Source organism: Meles meles, chromosome 10, assembly GCF_922984935.1.
Source record: "Meles meles chromosome 10, mMelMel3.1 paternal haplotype, whole genome shotgun sequence".
Classification (NCBI taxonomy): Eukaryota; Metazoa; Chordata; class Mammalia; order Carnivora; family Mustelidae; genus Meles; species Meles meles.
Window position 1 is genome coordinate 96,993,820 of NC_060075.1, and position 21,656 is coordinate 97,015,475.

Sequence of the window (21,656 nt, forward strand, 5' to 3'; positions counted from 1 at the left end):
GACAGAGGCAGATTTTAGAGACCCTTAGGAAGTGCTTTAAAACCTGACAGTCATGGGGTGCCTGGGTGGCTCAGTGGGTTAAAGCCTCTGCCTTCGGCTCAGGTCATGATCTCAGGGTCCTGGGATCGAGCCCCACATCAGGCTCTCTGCTCAGCAGGGAGCCTGCTTCCTCCTCTCTCTCTGCCTGCCTCTCTGCCTACTTGTGATCTCTCTGTCAAATAAATAAATGAATAAATCTTAAAAAAAAAAAACCTGCCAGTCATGACAGAAACTGGACAATATAAAAGGTAAGAGATCCAAGAGGAAGAAGTGTCCCGTTAGTGACACGTTAGCGCTATGTCACTGGTGCATAGATTAACAGAGAAGCAAATGATGCCAACCAGCTCTTGCGTGTGCTATAAATACGTTCAAACACGTCCGCGGCGCGTGGAAGTAAGTCTGGTGAGCCAGAGTATCTTACTGCTTCTTTCTCCTTCTCCTTACAGACTCACAAACGCCTGACTTCTGTCTTTCCTTGGTTCGTCCACTTTCTGAGCCGAATCCAAGCTGGCCCTTTACACGGTGCTGGTTATCAGCTCCGCTCATGGATCGAAACCCTGGTAGAACCACAATTTGGAGGGTCTGCTATCACTTCCTGACGTTCGCTCCCCATTGGGATGACATTAAAGAAACAGAGGCTTCAAGAAAGACCTAGATGTGGGGACCCCTGGGGGGCTCAATCAGTTGAGCATCGACTCTTGGTTTCAGCTCAGCTCATGATCTCAGGGTCCTGGGATTGAGCCCCACATCTGCCTGCAGCACAGAGTTTGCTTGTCCATCCGTCTCCCTCTACTCCTCCCCTACCTACCAAGCATTCTCTCTCTCTATCTCTAAAATAGATAAACAAAAATTTTAAGGAAAAAAAATGAAAAGACCTGCATGTGACTAGAGACAGCTGTCACATGCCCAGACTGTGCACAACTCACGCCTCGTTGTCAACACATGCGGAGAGCAGAGAGTGAGCTAAACTGTGCAAGAATGTCCTCACTCCGCATTAATTAGCTATTAAATAGACCAGGCCTACAGAGCACACGAAACATTGCAAAACTGAAGTCAGTAGTTCTCTCCCATTCACGGCTCTTGGACAGAGTGACTATCCCGTTTATTTGTGTTTTATTCGGTGGTTTGTTTCTGTTTTACTTGGACTTTCATGAAGACTTGACTGAGTCCAGAAAGGCTTTAAAGAAAACTTGACTATGACGTAATGGAACATTGTGATCATAGTTTTGGTGAAGACCTGAGGAATCTAGCAGCCCAACAACCTCGCCTTGCAGACGAGGTCACTCAGCCCTGAGTTGGAGGACTTGCTGCGGTCACCTGCTTGCAGAACAGAGCACAACAGAGCTCGGGCCCTGAGTTAGACGTGATCCAGCTGAGCTTGGTTCTTCCTGGAATCCGACAAACTCTAAGCCTTGAGACTCTGTCGAAGTTTCAGGATCAGGTACCGGGCAGGGCAGGGGTGGTGGTGGAGAGGGTCCCCCTGAGCATCCCAGTACCAACCGGGACACAGATGCTCCTGCCTGGCGGCCAGCCCACCAGAGGTAGTGGGATTTTGCATCGTGTCAGGAAATATGGGTCCGTGACACCCGGGGCCAGAGCTGAGCGGTGCCTCCCAGGTGACTACGGCTCGGCAGGGGGGACCATCGCACAAATATTATCTCTGCTGCGGTATTTCTGATTTGGGTACCAAGGGGCAACAATTTGCATGAGAAATATGTCAAGTAGCGCTGACTCACGAAATACGAGATCAAAAGCAAACAATCGAAGCCAGAAATAGCTCAGGTTTGCCTTTCCCTTTCCAGGGGTGGCCACGAGGTCACTCTGCTTTGCGCATGGCGCCCCCTGCCGGCACGAGCTGTGCTTCGGGTAAGGGAGCGGCTGGAGAGGGGCTGAACTCTGGTTCTTCAAGCAAAGAGCAGCAGTGTTTCTGCAGGGGGTGTTTGTGGCAGTTTTGTGGCCACAGTGTTCGCCTGCAAGTAGATGTCTTGCTGTGTCCTGCAGTGTCCAGACTCGTGAATCCGGGCATCCACTAGTGATTTCTATCCCTACTTTGCTGGCCCGTCATCTGGGCGGTATCAATCACTAGCTCTCCCATGGAAGAAAACAAATACACCCTTAAGTCATAGATAAAAGCAAACAGATGTGCCAGCCACCGCCCTCTGTCCCCCCCAAAGCAGCAGAACTGAAGCACATCACTTTGAATTACTTAGTCAAGGGCAACATACCCATAGGAAAAAAAGGAGTAATGTGTTTAAAAATATTTTTCCAAGAGATGCCTGGGTGGCTCCGTGGGTTACGTGTCTGTCTTCGGCTCAGGTCATGATCTCGGGGCTGGGGGATCGAGCCCCATGTGGGGCTCCCTGCTCGGTGGAGCCTGCTTCCCCCGCTGCCTCTGCTGCTCTGCCTGCTAGTGCACGCGTGTGCTCTCTCTCTCTCGGAATACTAAAATCTTTAAAAAAAATAAAATAGAACAAAATCTTCTCCAGAGAAAGGCAAAGTAACTCTTGGAATACCGTGTTTTACTTCCGCTTCCTAAACGGTAGTAAAGAATCTGTGTGGGCTTGTGTCAAGCCCTTCAGAATGCAAAGCCAAACGTCTTTGAAAGAACCATCAGACTGAATATTTTTGGCAGGTGAAAACAAAGTCATTTAGTAACAGCTATCCAAAAAAAAAAAAAAAAAATGCCACCTGAAGGATCCACCTTGATGGATCCTGTCCCAATTTCAGAAAGACTGAAACATGGCGAAAATTCTGGCCGTGTGAAATGCTGCCCGTGGTTGCCTCTGGGTAGGACTGTCGTTGAGGGTTTTCTGCTTGTTATTTTTCAGTCCTTCCATATTTACCTACAACGAACATCTGCTACTTTTATTTATTTAATTTTTAGGATTTTATTTTATTTGAGAGAGAGTGAGAGGAAGCACGAGTTGGGGGAGGAACAGAGGGGGAAGCAGGCTCCCTGCTTGGCAGGGACGTGGGGCTCCATCCCTGGACCCTGGGATCATGACCTGAGCCGAAGGCAGAGGCTTACCCCATGGAGCCCCCTGGGCATCCCAGCATCTACTGCTTTTAAAAGTAGGAAGAAACAAATGAGCACTTGAGAAGCGGTAGAGAACTCGAGGGGAATTATCACCACTCGAAATCATGTGCCATTTCTTGTGAATCGCAAGTCTTTGGTCGAGGAACTTGTAACCTCCACGCAAAAGCAACCCCACTAACCTGTCTTAGCGTCTCTGCACCCAGACCCTAACGTGCCTCAAAATATCGTTTCACTATTAGCCAAAACGAGATGCTTTGAACGTGCCCAAAGTCTGCAAAGAAAGGCATCCCATGAACAGGGGGGAAACAGTGCCCAAGGCAATTTGACCACTTTTTCCATATTTCCTCTCTGGGACAGTGGCCAAGCGCCTTCCCTGGGCCTCTGTTTTGCAGAATTAAAACGTCCTGAGGGCAAGGACATGATGGTCTGGGGGTCCCCTTCATCTCGGACAAACTGTAGTAGCAGACAGACACGACTGGTTCAAAATAATGAAGTAACCCTCACCCCAAAACCCTGGTCTCTGGGTCCCTCATCAGCGTGTGCTGGCCACGAGCTGCTGCTGTGGTGGCCGGGGGTCTGGAGAAGGTGGACAACACATCCTACCTCGTAAACTCACTCCGGATGGCTTGACCGAGAGAACGTTCGTCCCGCGAGCACTGCCCACAGAGTATAAACACGTGCAGAAGGAGCATGAGGGCGCACAGGCAGGCGTCTCTACGAGAAACACATCACACAGTGAGCACCCGCACCGACCCAGGGGTCCAGACCCAGCAAAACAGGTTTCGGAACTGGGCTTTTAAACCTTTTAAGTCCCCGGGTGAATTTTCCTAGAAGGTGTGAAGTGTGTGCGTTTTCTTCTGCACGTCGCCGTCCAATTTTCCCAGCACCATTTTAAAAATCCCTTCTCCAGGGAAGGGCCTCGGTGTCCTGTCAGGAAATCAGCCGAGCACGTGTGCGCTGACCGACCACCAATACTGGTGTCTCCGTAACTGTGGCTTCTCTTCGTAGTGAGTCCTAAAGTCACGTAGAGTCAGCCCTCTGGCTTTGTTGTTCTTTTTCCAGAGTCGTTTTGGTTATTCTGGTTCTTTTCCATGTAGTTTTCAGATTAGCTCGCCAACAGCTACAGGAAAGTTTGTGGGGCTTTGGTTGGGACTGATCAAGTAGGGGGAATGGGCACCTTAAGACAAGTGTCCCTGCGGATGGGACACGCGTCTCCATTTCTTTAGCTTTTCTCTGAGATCGTCCATTAGTGTCTTGTGGTTTTTGGCATACCAATTCTGCACGTTTTCTTCAGTTTACTTAGAATATTCGAGATTTTCTCCATAGACTATTCATGTCCTCTTGCAAGAAGCTGTCGTGCTTTTCTTGCCTTCGGCACTGGCTGAGCCTTCCGATGTGAGGTTTAATCAGAGTCGGGGACAGGGAGCTCCTCGCCTTGTTTCTGATATTTAAAAGCACACTCTGTCTCGTCACAAGCGCAAGGCCGGGTGTGCGGTTTCACAGGCACCCTTTATTACTTGAGGGCTTTTCTTTTCCATTCCCAGTTTGCTGAGATTTTTTTCTTTCCCATAAATGGGTGTTGAATTTTGCCAAATGGTTTCTTCCCCATCTGCGGAGATGAGCGTACAGTTTTCTTACTCGTCTGTCCCACCGTGGATCTGACTCACTGCTTCCTTCCCTTGTCTCTTTACCCTGAAGGCAGCACTTCACACTTCCATCTCTACTCAGTCTCGAGGCTTATTTGTTGAGGTAACTGTCTCCCCTCCCTCTCTGTGCCCTGCCTCCTAGGGGCACAGCGTGTGCTCTCTGGTCAACCGCACGCTGGGACAAGAACGTGGTCAGACTGAGACCAGCCTGTTCGGGGTAGGTTATATTCTTGGTGCTCCATTTCCGTCAGGAGACACATAATACACGGTTCTTCCTCTCTCCCTCTTTTCCTTTTAAAGATCTTGTTTATTTATTTTTTTATGTGTTTGACAGCGAGAGAGCGCACGCAAAGCAGGGGGAGGCAGAGGGAGAGGTCGGAGACACCGGGCTCGATCCCAGGACCCTGAGATCACGAGCTGGGCTGAAATCCAGAATCGGACGCTCCACCATCAGAGCCCCCTGGCCCCCAAGGTTACTGTAGGGGGTCCTGCCCCGTCTGCCTTGCCCTGGCTTTCCCGGGTTCTGCTGATGGGCCCCTGCAGTGGAGGTGCCGGGGGAGCTCCGTGCGGCTCTGCCTGTGCGGGGCGCCTCCCAGTCCACACGGTGGGACCAGCCTGCATCCACACCAGCACCCCGTGGCATCCCATCTTCTCCACAGGCTCATCGGCCGCCGCACGGGGACCAGCTTCCAGACTCCGGTACTTTAACTGGCCATCTCGCATCCTACGTGCAAGTGGCGTCTGCGTTTCTATTCTCGGTGAGCGGTCTGCTTCCTGGGCCCGGTTTTGTTCTAAAGAGCTTGTTGGTCTTTTCCATCTCTCTGGAGCCTCTTTGTATTTGAAGATTAAGCCTTCGTCTGCTACAAATCTCCCTCCTCATCCACCACTGCCTTTTTACATAACGTATGACATCATCAGTCTCGTCGCACGAGATTTTCTTCTGCAAGTTCCATGTCACCAAATTTGCTTTCTCTTGGGCGCCTGGGTGGCTCAGTGGGTTAAGCCGTTGCCTTCGGCTCAGGTCATGATCTCAGGATCCTGGGATCGAGTCCCGCATCGGGCTCTCTGCTCAGCGGGGAGCCTGCTTCCCTTCCTCTCTCTCTGCCTGCCTCTCTTGTGATTTCTCTCTGTCAAATAAATAAAAAATCTTAAAAAAAAAAATTTGCTTTCTCTTGTCGTTTCTGGATTCTAAGTCACAGGAGGTTTTCCTCGCCCACAGGTCATACACGGACATGTGTGTTCTCCCAGGACGAGTATGGTTTTGTCAGGTTTAAGTCTTTATTCGTGGGGAAGGAGTTTGTGTACACTGGGACAAAAGCATCCACTTGTTCATGTTTTTACACTCCCCTCCCTCATGACCGTTCAGTTATTCCTCATTAAAAACCCCATCTTCTCCCCCAAAGAGCCGGGATAGGCTCTGCATCACAGACTTGTGTACCGTGGCCCTTGTATTCAGGTCTAGTTCCAGATTTCCGACCCCCGTCCCCGGGGCTGTCCGCTGTCCGTGCGCAGAACCACACTCTGCGGTGGAGGCCTGGGCTCCCAGTCACGGCTGGCAGAGCCGGCCCCCACTGCTCTCCTCCTCAGCTCCCCACGGCCAGCCCAAGGGACTGCGCAACCGACCAGATCCAGTCAAGGAGAAGGGGAAGGAAGGAAAGAAAAGTCTCGCGGCCTTTGGGCTGTGTTGAAGTCAGACACAGATTTAGACAGAGTTGCAGAAGACGCGATGTTCACGGGACATTTGTGCGTTTCAGGACCACTCGCGCTTTCCTGCGGAAATTTTGGGCATTTCCTCTCGCAGTGATGCCCGCGTGTGTTTGTGGTATTTTATTCCTTGGCTGCAGTAGAGACTTCTCTCAAATCCTCTACTGGCTTGCACTGTGTGCTTGAAGGACACTGGGTTTTGCATTTTCGTGTCACAACATGTTACTTTCTGTCTGCTTTTCTCGTTTTCATTTTTGTAGGATTTTCCAGACTTTTCGGCCCGGCACGTGCAGGAGTGGCTTCAGTCTCGCTCCAGACCTGCTGTCTCTGGACCCACTTTCCCCGGGTGTCTCCTCCCCCTCCCCGCTCCCCGCAGCTGGGTCCCACCTGTACACCATGCTCCCAGGGGCCGCAGGAGCAGAGCAAGGCCCGGCTGGCTGCCACCCACCTCAGAGCCACCCGTGTCCGGGTCTCTCTTCTCGTCCTCTCCCTGACGGCGCTGAGCTGGGCCGCGGATGGCGGACGTGCCCAGCGTAGGCGGCGAGCTCGCTGTCGGGCGGCCAGCATCTGTGGGGACGACAGTGCTGTGACCTGGGGCCGTGGATGGAGGTGGGATGAGGGTGGGGAGCTCCTGCCCTCCTGCCAAGCCCAGGGAGCAGCAGCACTGTCTGTGCCTCCTGGGGCTAGGGACAGGGACACATTGTGCGGGTCACCGACACCACACTGGTGGGCAGTGGTCCGTTCACAAAGTCCTTTCCTGGCCCAGGCCAGCTCTGTGGGCAGTCTCACTGTGCAGGAGAGCTGGTCTGGCTCTGTCGGATGACAGCCGGGGTCAGGTGCTGGGGACACCTACGGAATCAGAGACCCTTCATCCTGGGAAGTCACAGATGCAGAACCCTAGGCCCAGGACCCTCCTCCCTTGCAGCCAGTGCACCATCCTGAGTCCTGTGGGGGACAGGACACCGGGCTGGATGCCTCGGGAGCGTGGGCACTCAGGTGTCCCGGATTCAAGGAGTAAGCGACCATCCCCTCGGGTCCGCCTGGCTTAGAGACGTTCTGTTCTCAGGAGATGCGGCGCCAGCCCCACATCAAGGCTGCACCTTGACAGACCTCGAAGTTCTCTAAAATTATGGCCAAGCATTCCTTCTCATCAGCTTCAATAGCTTAAACTAAGCTCACGTTCTCGATGGTCTGATTTCTCTGGGATGGGATAGAGGGAAGGAAACGGATCCTATGTTCACCTACCGCGTCTGTGCACACAAAGGAGTATAAAAAACTGAATCACACCCCAAAATGCTGTTGACTTTGAATCCACAGAGTACGTGCAGATGGGCCCGGCAGGGCTGGGGCAGGGCATACACGGTGGCCTCACCTCTGCCATCTGGCTTGCAGGATGGGGCGTGCAGGAGCTCACATGCTCTTCTAGCTCCGAGTGCAGGTCTCTGATGGCCGCGTGCAGGGATTCGGTGAAGAAGTGCGGGTCGTCTCTCCTTCTCCAGGCAAACCCCAAGGCCACGAGGCCCATCTGGAAGGAGAGGCCTGACGATGCGAACACAGTCGCTGCCCCACATCCCCAGTCACGATCCTACACAAGCTAGCATCCCCTTCCTGGGATTCCCAGGCCCCCCGTTCCCCAGGCTCCATGTCCTTGAGTGAAAATGGGGTTCAAGAGATGCCCCCCATCCTGGGATGTGTGTGTAGGCAGCACGGCACAGGCCTGTCTCCCATGTTCTCCTCACACTCGGCCAAATGTGAAGACATGGGATCATGGGTCAGGAACGTGGAGCCCTCCCCCCACTCCCAGGCCCCGCTGATGCACAGTGACCCCGCAGGAGGCCCCCTCCCCCCGCTCACCAGAAGCGGCTGCGTGACAAAAACACAGCACAGCACGGACACCGTCAGCAGGTGCAGCCAGCGCACACACTGAGTCGGGTCAAACCTGTCCCCCCAGAGAGAACAGCGGTCAGCGCCCGCCTGCGTGTGCATGGGGACATCGCGCCCGAGGGCCCGGGTGGCAGGCAGCAGTGGGGCTGCAGCGGGGACAGTGCCATGGAGCTGGCCATCCCGTCGTTCTGCCCGATTGGGGTGGGGATATCTGTCTGGAGGGGTCGGGCGGGGCGTCAACCCCATGAAGCTGCCGAGCATGGAAGAGAAAGGAAAAGCCAGCACAGGGATGGGGAGAGCACGGAGCGGGCAGGGGCGGGGGTTGGGGGGGCTCAGTTATAATAATGACAATAAAGTTTGCATTCGCAGAGCACTGAGCAGGTGCCAGGCGGCGAGGATGGAGGGTTTCAGTAGCTCCTCCTGGAACCCTGTGGATTTTCCCATTTCCCAGCTGAGCAAACTGAGTCACAGAGGATTTCATTGGTTTGTTTTCTAAGTAACTTGCCCACCATCATTGCCATCATCATGTAGGAAGGGAGGAGCTGGGTTGGGAGGAAAGGGAAGCTCCCCCTGCCTCCACAGGAGCCCTGCTGGACCGCCCCATGGACACCGGGGACCCGAGCTGCCCAGGAACAAGACGGAGAGGCCATGGTGTGGACAGACGGGAATCGTACCAGCACACCTGGCCCAGAGCACCGCTTCTCGGGAGTTCCGCAGCCGCGTTCCCTCCTCCCGGGCCTCTCATCCACTGGGACTCTGTCCAGACCAGAGTGCCATCCCAGAGTTGGCTGGGCTCAGTGGCCCTTTGGGGTTTATACATGAATTCCTCACCCCCAGGGCCATGGGAGGGAGAAATGAGGACCAAAATTGCAATAGTCCATCTGGGCCCACACGTTGCGTTACCAGAAACACCTGGAGGTTTTTGATAAGTCTGGACTCTCCCATCCAGACTCGGGGACATCTGAAAACCATGACTGGTTACCTGTATCCTAGAAACGCCGTCCCTATGCCACAGGCCACGGAGACCATCCCGCATACAGCCCACGCCGCAGATGCTGACCAAGGCAGCAGCGCCCGCAGCCACCGGAGCCCAGCGAGTCCTCCAAGCCTGCTGTCGGGGGCTAAGGGAGAGTAGGAAGAGGTACCTGTAAGAGACCTCATCACTTCCGTCCACCCGAGTGTTGTCGTTAATTCTGTCAGTGGGCCTGGGCCGTGGGTGTGCAGACATTGGGTGACCGGTATTCTCAGCGTGTCTGTGAGGGGATTTCTAGGGAGATGAACATGTAAATGGCTGGACAGAGGAAAGCTGGCTGCCTGCCCAGTGTGGGTGGGCCTCATCCAATCAGGTTAAGGCTGGTATACAAGGAAAGACCAACCTTCTGGAGGAAGAGAGAATTCCTCCTGCCTGAGGGCCTTTGGGCAGGACACCTGCTTTTTCCTGTCTTTGGACTTGAACTGAAACACTGGTGCTCCAGGGTCTCCAGCTTGTGGACCACGGGGCCTTCAGACCTGCTGGCCTCCATGAGCAAGCAAGCCGGTTCCTTGTATGTACACACGCGCCCTCCCCACACCCCGTGCCCGGTGCCACAGACCTGCAATTCTGCACAGAGCAGCCAGGTCTACACAGCAGCGACACGGCTGTGTGTAGCAACCACCCTCCCCGGCCTGGATGGAAAGGGGCCTCACTTCCTCATGTCCTCAGGACAGAGTGCTTTTTGCACTCGGCGTTCTTCATCAGCCCGATGCCACAGTCCGGGCCACAGGTTAGAGTTTCCACTGTGCGCATGAAGGAGACAGAGGGAGGAGCAGGGAGGAAGGGGAGGGTGGAGAGGAGGGAGGGCAGGGGGGACAGAGGAGGTGGGGAGGGGAATGGGGAGGAGAAAGGGAGGAGGGGAAGGAGCTGAGGGGGGAGGAGGGGGAGGAGGGAGAGGAGAGGGAAGAAAAAAGGGGGAGAGGGAGGAGGAAGGATGAGAATGGGGGGAGGGGGAGGACGAGGACAAGAGCAGAGAGGAGGGAGAGGGAGGAGCAGGGGGAGGGGAGGACAGCATGGCCACGCAGAGGAGGACCACGTGGGCAGCAGCAGCCTCTTGCAGGCTCCGCAAGTCCTCTGGAGTTGAGCACATGATCAGAGGGTCCCCGCCTGTTTTAATGTCTCCAAGAGGAAGTCACGGAGCCCCGCTTTCTCAGGTAATCGCTCCAATAGGAAGACCCCCCAGGGTGCGTCTGGAGGCAAGAGGCGGTCAGCTGACACAGACTCAGGAGCACCCGCTGGGGAGGGGAGGCTGGGCAAGGGAAGTACACTTGCACGTACAACGGGGACCCCTGAGCTCAGGCACTGTCCTGTCTCGAGGACCCCTCCCATGTCTGGTCGGTGGGGCATGAGCCTTTGTGCTCCTCCACCCCCCACCCTGGCTGGTCATGGGTGTGGGGTGCCATCCCCGGGGCGTGTGCCCTCCTCATTCCACCAGCCCTGGCATGCAGGCCGCCGGCCCCAGGCCCCATCCGCACATGGAAACCAGGGGATTTATACCCCACACTCCAGTGCATGGGGTGCTCTGTCAGCCCAGCCACACCCGGCTGTCTCCCGCCGCTCTTGCCACCTCGCCAACCACGGTCCACGGAGCACTGTCCACGGTCAGCGCCCGAACCTGGGTGACCGGGAGCCGGGAAGTACGCGGCTCATGCACCTGCATCCCTGGGCCCCGCAGCCACGCGCACCAGCCCTGCCAGGCCCCGGACGGCCCCCTGAACAGCACTCACCGGCTGCTTGGCCGCCCCCTGGGGTTCCCATCCCCGCTGGTTCTCCGCGAGCTACTGGCTTGTCTGAAGCTGTTGTGAGTCATGCTGCTCCACAGCAACTGAAGCCTATTCCTGACCTTTTCGAGACGTGAGCAAACCCACGTGTGTATACAGCAGAAACGGTCAGGACTTGGGAACAGAACCCACGGCTGTTTCGGACGGGCCTGGTGTCCATGTGACCAGAGCGTTCGGCCTCATTGGACACAACTCCCGCTGGATGACCCCTGCGTCTCTCAGGGGCCGAGGACACAGAAGGGGCCCAGCATTGTACCCAACGTCACCTTGCACGTGGAGAGTGCTGTGGGTCCCCTTCTCCATCGGAGCTGGCTGGCCGGGGTCAGCTCCACGGGGCCCCCGCTCTGGGGATGAATAGGCCGCACTTCGGCCACCTGCTGCCCTCCCGCGGGCCCTGGCATGCCCCGAGAGACCCTGACCCTGGAAGAGACAAAGTCGGGGTGAGGTTAACACCTCGGCGCCCGCAGTTCCCTTGCCATATTGTGTCCTCCGTGGCATGGTTTGAGAGATTTCTTAGGAGCTGGGCCGCGACCTCCGCGAGCCTCAGGTTGGGGAAGGTTTCGGGGAAGGAGGCGCAGGCCATCCTGGGACCAGCTCACTGGCATCTGTAGAGGGTGGTGGGGCGCCCGCAGGCAAGGACGGGATGGCTGCGGCCAACAGGGATGCCACTTGCCCTCCGGGAGGCCGACCCAGACCTGTAGCGCAGGGCTCGGGCGAGGCTCACCGCGGCAGGCAGAGAGGCGGCCCCACACAGGGGAGCAGAGGGGACCAAGGCCTGCACAAGCGGGAGCTTTCAGTGGGGAGGCGGAGATTGGAAAGCACAAGGACCACACGTCCCCCAAACGTCAGGACAGACCAGCAACCACACCCCTCTCGTGTGGCCTCCACTGGGGCTCCTAACAGCAGGCCTCGAGCTCCCTGGGGAACGGGCCCATCTCTCCGCAGGTTCCTCCCTGGGCCTGACCAGCCGTGTCCAGGCCATGGCCGAGGGAGACACAGAGAAACAGAGACACAGAGAAACACAGCTGTATTTACCTCTTGCATCTTGTGGGCATCTGCTGTCCTCCCACGGGAGTGAGGGCCTGATTTAAACAAAGTCTGAGTTATGACGTTAAAGCAGGGATCTAGGGTTCTCTGGGAGAGAGCCTCCTTTAGGAAATAAGCCTCCCCAAGACACGGGACGTGGCTTCCAGTGTGGCCGCCCGCGGGGCATGGGCTGCACAGCCCCTTGCAAGGCTTTCACACAGATGGAGTGAAGCTTGCTGTCCTCGCAGTGAACAGCAGCGAACACAGGGAACAGGAGACCCGAGGTGTCCTCTGCAGGACGGAGGGCGGAGACTTCACTAGCCATCGCTGTGGTTTGTAAACAAACAGGAAACAACTTCCAGGCTTTTTCTTTTCTTTTTTTTAATATATTTTATTTATTTGACAGACAGAGATCACAAGTAGGCAGAGAGGCAGGCAGAGAGAGAGGAGGAAGCAGGCTCCCTGCAGAGGAGGAAGCAGGCTCCCTGCGGAGCAGGGAGCCCGATGTGGGGCTCGATCCCAGGACCCTGGGATCATGACCTGAGCCGAAGGCAGAGGCTTTAACCCACTGAGCCACCCAGGCGCCCCTTCCAGGCTTTTTCTAAACACACACTTACCCTGAGCTGCCTCGGTGGGCGCTCTTCTCAGGGGCAGGCAGGGCTGCGCACAGGACGGCCTGCTGGCTACCTGCAGAAGGAAGGAGGCTGCTGGGGGCGGGCGTCCCCCTGTGTGGAGGGCCCGGGCCAGCGGGGCACAAGGACAGGCCGCCCGTACCTGACTGAGCCTCAGGAGCAGCGATAGGAGCTGTGCCCCGGGAGCAGCCAGCAGCGAGCACAGGAGCCCTGTCCGGAAGGACCCAGCGGTGACATCAGTGGTACCGAGAGCCCATGGGAGCTGTAGGAAGGCAGCAGTGAGGACCCTGGGAATGCGTCCGCTGTAGTCACCAAGGTCTTTAATGTGAACAGGTACCGTATGTTTAACCAAAGCCCTGTCTCCCTGAACCCTCGCAAGGAATCCTTCTGTTTTTCTAAAATACACATCTTTCCAGATTGAACGAACGTGTGCTGCGTGCCCACTTCCTGCTGGGCAAGCTTCCTGCACCCCTGGCTGAGTCTTTGCCACGATCTGATGAGAAGGCATCCGTGTCCCGGACACACTCTATGTCCCCAACATGAGCAGAGAAGAGCAGACATAGAGTCGACCGCAGAGGGGAGGGCGAGTTCAGGACCGCAGCCCATTCCTGTCCCAGCTGGACCCTGCCTTTCAAATTCTTGCTGCCTGGACAGATTTATCTGGCCACAAGATTTTTAAAGTTTTAAAATAAATGTCAACTTTAGAAAAAAAAAATCCAGGTGTGTGCTCTGGGGACAGTCCAGGCTGCTCACTCCGGAGAAGTCACACTCCGTGGCACCAGGATGGCGCGAGCTCTGCGTGGCAGGGATCACGGAGGGAGGCCTGTGCCGGCCCCACCCTGAGCCCACCACCCAGCAGCCCCCGCCCCCTACCCCCTACTCTATCCAGGCCAGCCTCCCCTCTGTGGCGCTCAAGGCACTGGGCTCCCTCCCCTCGCTTGGAACATTTCTGACAGGACTGTGAGTTTTGCTAATGCCAGGGCTGTGAACCTGTCGCATGGCTGGTCTGGGAAGCAGATGCTGCTTCCAGGAGAATCCAGGGCCTCCCACCTGCTCTGGTCCTGCCGCCGTGAGCAGGGCGGCGAGGCAGGCGTACGTGCACAGCAAGGCGAAGGCCACAGTGAGGCGAGCTGTGTGCGGGAAGTCGCTGGGGGACGGCTGGCTATACACGGAGGCCCAGACGTGGAAATCCTCCAGATACTCCGTGAACTTGGAATACAAGAGCTGAAACAGACCGGGAGAGAGATGCTGGACCAATGGCGGGAACTCCGGGTGGGCGGGCAGTGATTCTCTGGGCGATGCCACTAGCTTGTCAGCTCGTCAGCCTGTCGCTGGGCCTTCCAGACCCACTCGGCACCCTGGACCTGCGCTGGGGCACCTGCGGCTCTGGGACAAGCTGTCCCTCTGCTTCTCCCGTCTCACCCCGAGCATCTTCATGCCCTGTCCCGCGGAGCCTCTGTCTACAAGCCCTCCCCATACACAGCACACTGCCAGCACGCTGCCTGGAACACAGGTGATTTTCACTGGGCTCTCAGTGCACTGCGGGCCGGGAGCATGCCTGGCCCCGGTGTCCTCAGCAGCCCTACGGCTTCGGCCACATGGCAGGCAGTTCGCCACCTACAGAATCGCGCTGGGTACAAAAGGTTCATTTCAACCTGAGGAGCGCTCAGTGCTCAACGCTATTCAAGGAAAACGGTGACAAGCATGAGAACACAGAGGCAAATCCAGGGAAAACAGGTTTAACGATACAAAACTGTATCTTCGGGATGTGGTTCAGTCGGTGGGGCAACTGCTTTTGGCTCAGGTCATGATCCCAGAGTCCCAGGATCGAGTCCCGCATCAGGCTCCCAGCTCCATGGGGCATCTGCTTCTCCCTCTGACCTCTCCCCTCTCATGCTGTCTCTCTCTCTCGCTCTCTCTCTCAAGTGGATAAATAAAATCTTTAGAACGAAAAAAAGAATATATCTTCCTCAATGGACTGGCCAACAGGTGGTCTCAGGACTAACACGTACAGACTTCTCCCCACAAGTTCTCAAGCAAAACAGCTGGAGAATGACCGCCAGTGTTTTCCGCCATAATTGCGCACAGACACTGGTCTGAGGGAAAGTGCCGGTCCAGCAAGGCCCTCAGCTGTGTGGGGCTGAGGACTTTCTATACGGCCAGTGCCCGTGGTCGTTTCCTCACTCCGTCGGCAGCGCCCACATGGTGAGCCCGGCCCTCTCGCCCATGACAAGTGGCGACAGGGACACACTGGAAAGAAGGATCTGGTGACATGGGAGGACACCAGCCCTCCCTGGCCTCTGCCCGCCTGAGACCAGCGGCGTAACTGGGCTCTGGGAACACAAAGTCCCTGTCGAAGGGTCTCTGCGACTATAGGAAAGAGAACCACCATGTCCAGCAGGCACACCCGGCCCTTCAGTGACGAGTCTATAGAAAAGTCATGAGGACAATTCGCCAGAAAGTGCAAAATGCCTAAGTGTCATCCCGACTGGACAAACCCTCTCCCGAAAGATCAGGACGCGCACAGAGCGAGTTTCATGGGTGTTTGCTGAGATTCTTGGTGGTCCCGTCTTTGCTCTTGATCGCGTGCATTCGGCCCCCAGGTCATGCCCGTACGGCGGCCTGGCCATCTCGGGGTTCAGGATGCACAGGGCACTGCTGTCCTTACTCAGAGGCCCTCTGGACCCCGCAGACCTCAGGCAACAGTAAATTCTGTCAATGTTACTATGGGCGAAAACCGTCACAGCAACAGTGCCTGAAGGGTGACTCATCCTCGCCCGCACTTGCCCGCTCGATGCCCCGTTGACGCCAGCTTTAGTGCGGTTTAGGGAAACAGCCACAGGGAGAAGCAGCACTGGCATCGCAGCGGCCGGCCGGTCACCTACCTTCCAGAAGCCGAGGCCCTGGCGCAGACGGCCCAGCTCCCGCTCCACACGGCCGTCCTGCCTGCTCGCCGCCAGCCAGCACTCGGCGGGGAAGACCCAGCTCCGCCTGGGCCTAGGCCCCAGCTCTCCCACCATGACGTGGCTCACGTACCAGGCTGGGGAGGGCCCACAGCTGTCGTGCCAGAGGCGGATGCCCCAGAGTGGGCCCAGCAGAGCGGGGGTGCTGAGGACACACACAGCAGCCACAGTCAGGACAGGGTCTGGGCGGTGGGGGCCCCACAGGGCAGCCTCAGACTCAATTCTCACCCTCGGAGGCACCTCAGACCTGTCGAGTCATGCACTATGACCCACGGAGCCCCTCTAGAGCATGAGGCACGGACAGGGAGCTCCCGCAGGCCCCTGGCCATGCTGGTCAGTAGCCCCACGCTCCACTCCCTTATGCCTGCCGGGCCCCTAGAGCCCTGTCCGCCCCAGCTCCCTCATGCATCTGTGTCCGGCCTGGACGAGTCTGGAGCTCACCTCTTCTCAGTGAAGACGGGACCCAGACCGACACAGACCGCACACGAGGTTCTCCAGGAGAAAAGCGTTTAGTGCAGCTTCTCCCCATTGTCTGAACCACTTGGACTCCTGGGAAGTGACCCCTCCCTGTCCACCCACACCAGGGTCTTTGCACGGCCGGGGGTCCTTGCTCTCCTCAATGTGGGGACCCGAATTAGCTGAGTGGGCACTGTGCCGTCTGAGAACCCCCAGCGTGTAAGCTAGCGCCCCCCTTTGCGCCCTCCTGCATCTGTGTCTAATAGCACCATGAATGACTTCGTAAGACGGTCTGTGCACAGAGCCACATCATCGGGACGGGTCTTGCTCACCTCAGGACGAAAGTGTGTCTGGAATTCCTTTCGAACAGGGCCTTCTCCGGACAGTAGAGTTCTCTCGGTTCCGAAGACCCATTCTCACCACGTAGAACAATGTAAACCTTGAGACAAAAACACAAGGTAGGGGTTTGAGATTCTGGACACAGGACACCAAGCTGAGTCAGAAAGGGGTATCGCCTCCCAGGGCCCAGCCTTTCCAGAGCCTTCTGGCCCAAGGGACCAAGAGAACACCCAGTCCCGTCCCTGCATGGCCCCTCCCACGCTTCCCCAGGAGAGGCCCGGGAAGGACCGTCTGTTCTGCCAGGTTGGCCGAATTTCTACGTATTCGATCTAGAAAAGCCTGATGGCAACTCAGATTCCTTAGGGCATGTGTTTGTCTCAGGAGGGAGCGGACAGACAGTGGGCGCATCCTCCTCCCTCCGCTCAGACAGAGACGGGGGGAGGCCTGAGGCCCGTCCAGGGGCTGTGACTATGACCAGGCTAGATGAGGCGCCTGCAGACACGCATTCCCAGCTGTGCGGGGCTCACGACTCCCCACCGGGGCGGCTTCTGTGGCCCAGAAACACATGATCAATCTTACATTTAGGAAAGTTCCTTATTTATTTCCAGTTTTAAAAATCCTTCCCCATCGCAAAGCACGCATTTACTTTGAGAAGTTTCTAAACTTTGTTTTAATCTGCAAGCCTCCAATCCATGGAGCTGCTTTGGGGTGTAACATGAAGTAGAAGTTTCCTAGGGCTTTCTTCCATAGGAAAAGCCATGGTCCCCAGGTATCCTGTGGAATGGCCCCTGCTCCTCGCATCCTGCCCCGTGATGCCCAGCGCCAGCTATAGCCCCATGCCCTTGTCTGTCCGTCTGCCTCACACGGGGCTGGACGTGCAGGCTGCTCTCCACGGAGAAGGTGGGGCCTGTCGGGGCCGTCACTCACGCCATCCACAGCCTTGCACACCACAGACTGCGAGGGCCAGGACGACCCACTTACCTTGGCACTGCAGCGGGCGGGAGACCGGAAGCCTGTGTCCACGACAACTGCGTAGAGCTGGTGGCCGGGAGGAGCATCTTCTTGCAGAAAAATGTAACCAGCTTTCTCCTTCTCGTGACGATCTACACGTCTGCTTTTAGTAACCAGAAGTGCATAGAGCACCATAAAAACGACAACCAAAATGCTGGGAAGCAGGTTCTCTGGACGTCTGTAAATGAGAGGAGAGGAACAAGTGGTAAATTATGGAAATAAACATTTGGGCAAAGACTAACCAATATCCCCCACCCTGGCTCACACGCATGCACACCCACACACTCACACGCACACAGAAGCCCGCCCTGGTATTCACTGATACATTTGTAAATGCGTGTCTGTCTCATAATCTCATAACTGCGAGGAGAAAGTAGATTCTTACTGGGGCAGGAGACCAAGCAGGGAAGGGTGGAGGGGCTAGGAGGCCTCTGCCGTCCTCGTGTTAGGACGGGGCTGAGCCCCTCAGGGGAAGGAGCCGCTGGGGGCCAACTCAGGCATAAGGACCCAGACAGAGACACCTGGTGAGAGACCAGCTTCTGCATCTGAAGCCCGTGTGCGGCGGCTGCTCAGGGCCTCTCTCTGGGGAGCTTTCTTGGTGAAACGTGATAAGAACAGCCATCTTGCTGCTTATGTGAAGACTCAGGAGAATGATGTCTGCAAAGTGCTTCAACATGTGGACCCAACAGACGCTCCCTCCCTCCTGGAGACCCTGCCTACATGCACCATCCCTCCCGCCCTGCATGGTCGGGCTGCCTGCTCCCCACCGCACCTGGCCCTCGCCTCCTGCTCCGGGCACAGAGCTGGCCAGACCCCTCCAGACCCACAGAGTGGGGTCCACTGCAAGTCACTAGTGCCAGGACCCTGACCTGGAGTCTCACGGGATTCTGATGGGGTTTCCAAGGGTGGGCAGGTGCTTCACAGGGGTGCTGTTCCCCCAGAATGCACCTGTCCCTGCCTGACTCAAGGTGCTGCCTTTTATCTGGGTGTCCCCAAGGCTTGTCCCCCCTCAAGTCATATCTGAAAGCACAGTTGAACAGCTGTCCCGAGTCCCACTCACTGGACTCCTGATAGCCTCACTGTCCCCAGCACCTGTGGTACCAGTGACCCATTGGCTGGTCTACAAAGCAATCAACTCTTTGACGACTGATGCAGTAACAAGGCGTGGAAGGTTCCCCACTACGTCAGCATGAGGGAGACCCAACGCTCAGCAGGAAATGCCGACCCTGCCACTGATACTCATTCCGCAAACCCACTCTGTGTCTGCTGTGGCCGAGCCCGGTCGGGGCTCCGTGTGGGTGACTGGGCAGCGGGCTCCTGCCCGCACAAGCTCACCCTCTGCTCACCCACAGTTCAGAATCTGAATACACATGTTCTGTGTAAAACACGGGCCACAGAAACAAGCTTGAGTTGAAATCCACTATCTAAACTGGGACACTTTTGGGATGCCTGGCTGGTTCAGTCGGAAGAGTGTGTGATTCTTGATCCTGGGATCGTGAGTTAGAAAAAGCAGCTAAAAGGGGACTTTTGAAGAGGAAGAGGGAGCTATGAAAACACACAAAGCAGGAGGACACACCACCATGTCCTCGCTGACAAGACTGTCCCAGTGAGCGCCCACCGACCAGGGTCACGGTGAACCGAAGCCGAGCTGGACGGGATGTATGCTGACTTTCTCGGGCTGTTGTGTCTCCTGTCCGTGGATGTAGGGACGGACAGACAGACAGAGAAGATTCCCAAACTCAAAACAGTAACAGGTGACAGGGGTTTCATGCATCCATGATCTAGAAAACGGAACTCACCTCTGCCACTTGGAAACGTCACTCATTGAAAAGCTGGCATTCAGGCTTCTTCTCGCGACAGAGGCTGGCGCGAGGCGGTCGTAGCTAGGAGGGAGACGCGGGTTAGGACGCCAAACGTGTGCCGAGAGCAGCCTTTACAGCATTTCATACGTGGGTTAAAGGAGGGGCAGAAAGGCTGACGGGTTCTAGTCATTCTACCCTCACTGGACGGCTCAGTGTGCACACCGTGCATGGTCCGGCTCAGCCCAGAGCCCGGCAGGGGTAAGCCCAGCCCCGCTGTGGGCAGACACATGGCCACCAACCAGATGCAGGCACCACCGTCCACCCACAAGCGCATTTCAACAGATGTCTGCAGCCGTTACCTCAGTGGGGGGCACAAGAGCCCTGGAAATCCAGACCCTGCTCTCCTAGAGGCTACAGCCCAGAGGGAGCCAGGGTTGCAGACAGGGAGGGCGCACAAACCAGGTACTGTGGCCATTTTCACAGGGACCCGGGGCCAGGGAGGCTCAGGCACTGGGCCCCACGCGGAAGAAAGTACAGCTTCTAAAAGTCTTGAGTTTGTCCTCAACAGTACGTCTGTACCTGCAGCTCACTTTTTCCGGAGACGTTCCTGGCTGTGGAGAGAAGCCTGCGGATTTCCACTCCCTTTCTTCCCAGAAGAGGCACCGCACCCACTGGAAACACACTGTGTAGCTCACTGCCTGTGCGAAATGTCTGTTTGGAGGGCTTCTGCCATAGTCAGCGTCTAGTAAGGATAAATATCCCAAGTGGGTGTCTAAGGAGGGAAAAACAAACACACCTGAAATTTGCAGAAAGGCATAATGTATTCCCAGGGGGGGCCAGAGCAGGAGGCAGCGGGGCAGGGGGCAGGGCTGGCAGGGGAGAGGCTGGCGGGGCAGGGGAGAGGCCCTCTGGCACTGCCTCTCCCAGGGCATGGAAGCTGTGAGGCAAATGGGTCCAGGCAGGCTCCCCACTGCCGATTTTCATGGGGGCTGGCAGAGTGTGGGATAAGTTTGCCTACATGCCGGGACACTCTGGATAGCCTGAATGGGCCATCCCCCGCCCAGGAGACACAGGACCCTGGAGGCAGCTCCTGTAGCTCCACACAGCCCCTTCCTGCTTCTCCTTGGCCCGTCAGTCGGCTGCCAGTCCTGGGTCTGTGCGGTCTCCATGAGGACAGCAGTGATGTGCATGGTTAGTCTATCACTTGGGAGTAACTTTTTATGTTTAGAAGGAAAAATATTTGACATTCTATTTATTTAAAATTTGTCCCTAAGACTTTTTTTAAAGATTTTTTAAAATATTTATCTATTTATTTGAGAGAGAGTGGGGGGAGGGGTAGAAGGAGAGGAAGAGAGAATGTCCAGCAGACTGGGCACAGAGCCCGACATGGGGCTCGATCCCATGACCCTGAGATCATCACCTGGGCCAAAACCAAGACTTGGACACTCAACTGACCGAGCCATCCAGGCGCCCCTTGCCCCTAAGACTTTTTATTAAGCCACGTTGGGACAACTAGCTGCTAACCTACTTGTAAAAATAGGAAATCAGATCTGCATCTCATGCCCTCTACAGCACCATCAATCAGAGATCTAAACGCAAGCTCCAGGGGCCGGGCAGACACAAAAAGCAATCATAGATGTGATGCGAATGATCTTCTCTCATAACCTGGCATAAGGAATGGATTTCTAACAAGGACTCACTCACAACCCAAGAGTAATTTTTAAAAAGTTCATAAACCTTTTTTTTTTTAAAGTTTTTGCAAAGCAAAACAGCTCAATAAAGACAAAGTTGGAAACTCGAGGAGTCAAGAAAAAACAAACCCAAGACAGAAATGGGTATGTATGAACAGCTCACACACACATACACAAAAAGGAGGTAAGGCCTTGAAGTGTATGAAGAAATGCTCAAATCACAACATATATGGCATATTAAAACTACCATTTCTCAAATATCCATCTGGCAAAATTCAAAATCTTGAAAACATAGTCTGTTGGCGAAGCTGTGGGGAAACAGGCCCTGTGCTTACACTAGGGGGGCTGGGTGTGGCGTTCAGCCACATCTATGGAAACTGCACACGCGTCTGCCCTTCGACCCTGGAACACCACATCTAGACTCTTCCCGTGTCCCTGGGTGGCTACATTTTTAATAAGGCTTAGACATCTGAACAACAGAAATGCCTCAATATTTTTTTTTTAATTAGATAAAAACAAAAGGAGATCACGGGCACCTGGCTGGCTCAGGGGGTCGGACACGTGACTCTGGATCTCGGGGTTGTGAGTTCGAGCACCGTATTGGGGGTAGAG

The 21,656-nt window shown here is 55.9% G+C and overlaps 1 protein-coding gene across 1 annotated transcript in view; it reads right to left on the minus strand.

Moving 5' to 3' along the window:
* PKD1L1 (polycystin 1 like 1, transient receptor potential channel interacting) overlaps window positions 1-21,656 on the minus strand; it is a 92,418-nt gene that overhangs the window by 13,442 nt on the left and 57,320 nt on the right. Inside the window, exons 32-47 of the mRNA XM_046020269.1 lie at window positions 19,933-20,125; window positions 19,351-19,434; window positions 17,522-17,729; window positions 16,534-16,640; window positions 15,668-15,890; window positions 13,819-14,006; window positions 12,925-13,024; window positions 12,768-12,837; window positions 12,368-12,441; window positions 11,798-11,899; window positions 11,391-11,544; window positions 9,293-9,431; window positions 8,281-8,365; window positions 7,799-7,951; window positions 6,875-6,993; window positions 3,680-3,790 (exon numbers count right to left, since the gene is read on the minus strand). Of these exons, the coding sequence (XP_045876225.1) occupies window positions 3,680-3,790; window positions 6,875-6,993; window positions 7,799-7,951; window positions 8,281-8,365; window positions 9,293-9,431; window positions 11,391-11,544; window positions 11,798-11,899; window positions 12,368-12,441; window positions 12,768-12,837; window positions 12,925-13,024; window positions 13,819-14,006; window positions 15,668-15,890; window positions 16,534-16,640; window positions 17,522-17,729; window positions 19,351-19,434; window positions 19,933-20,125 (2,110 nt within the window). The remainder of the gene's footprint in view (window positions 1-3,679; window positions 3,791-6,874; window positions 6,994-7,798; window positions 7,952-8,280; window positions 8,366-9,292; window positions 9,432-11,390; window positions 11,545-11,797; window positions 11,900-12,367; window positions 12,442-12,767; window positions 12,838-12,924; window positions 13,025-13,818; window positions 14,007-15,667; window positions 15,891-16,533; window positions 16,641-17,521; window positions 17,730-19,350; window positions 19,435-19,932; window positions 20,126-21,656) is intronic.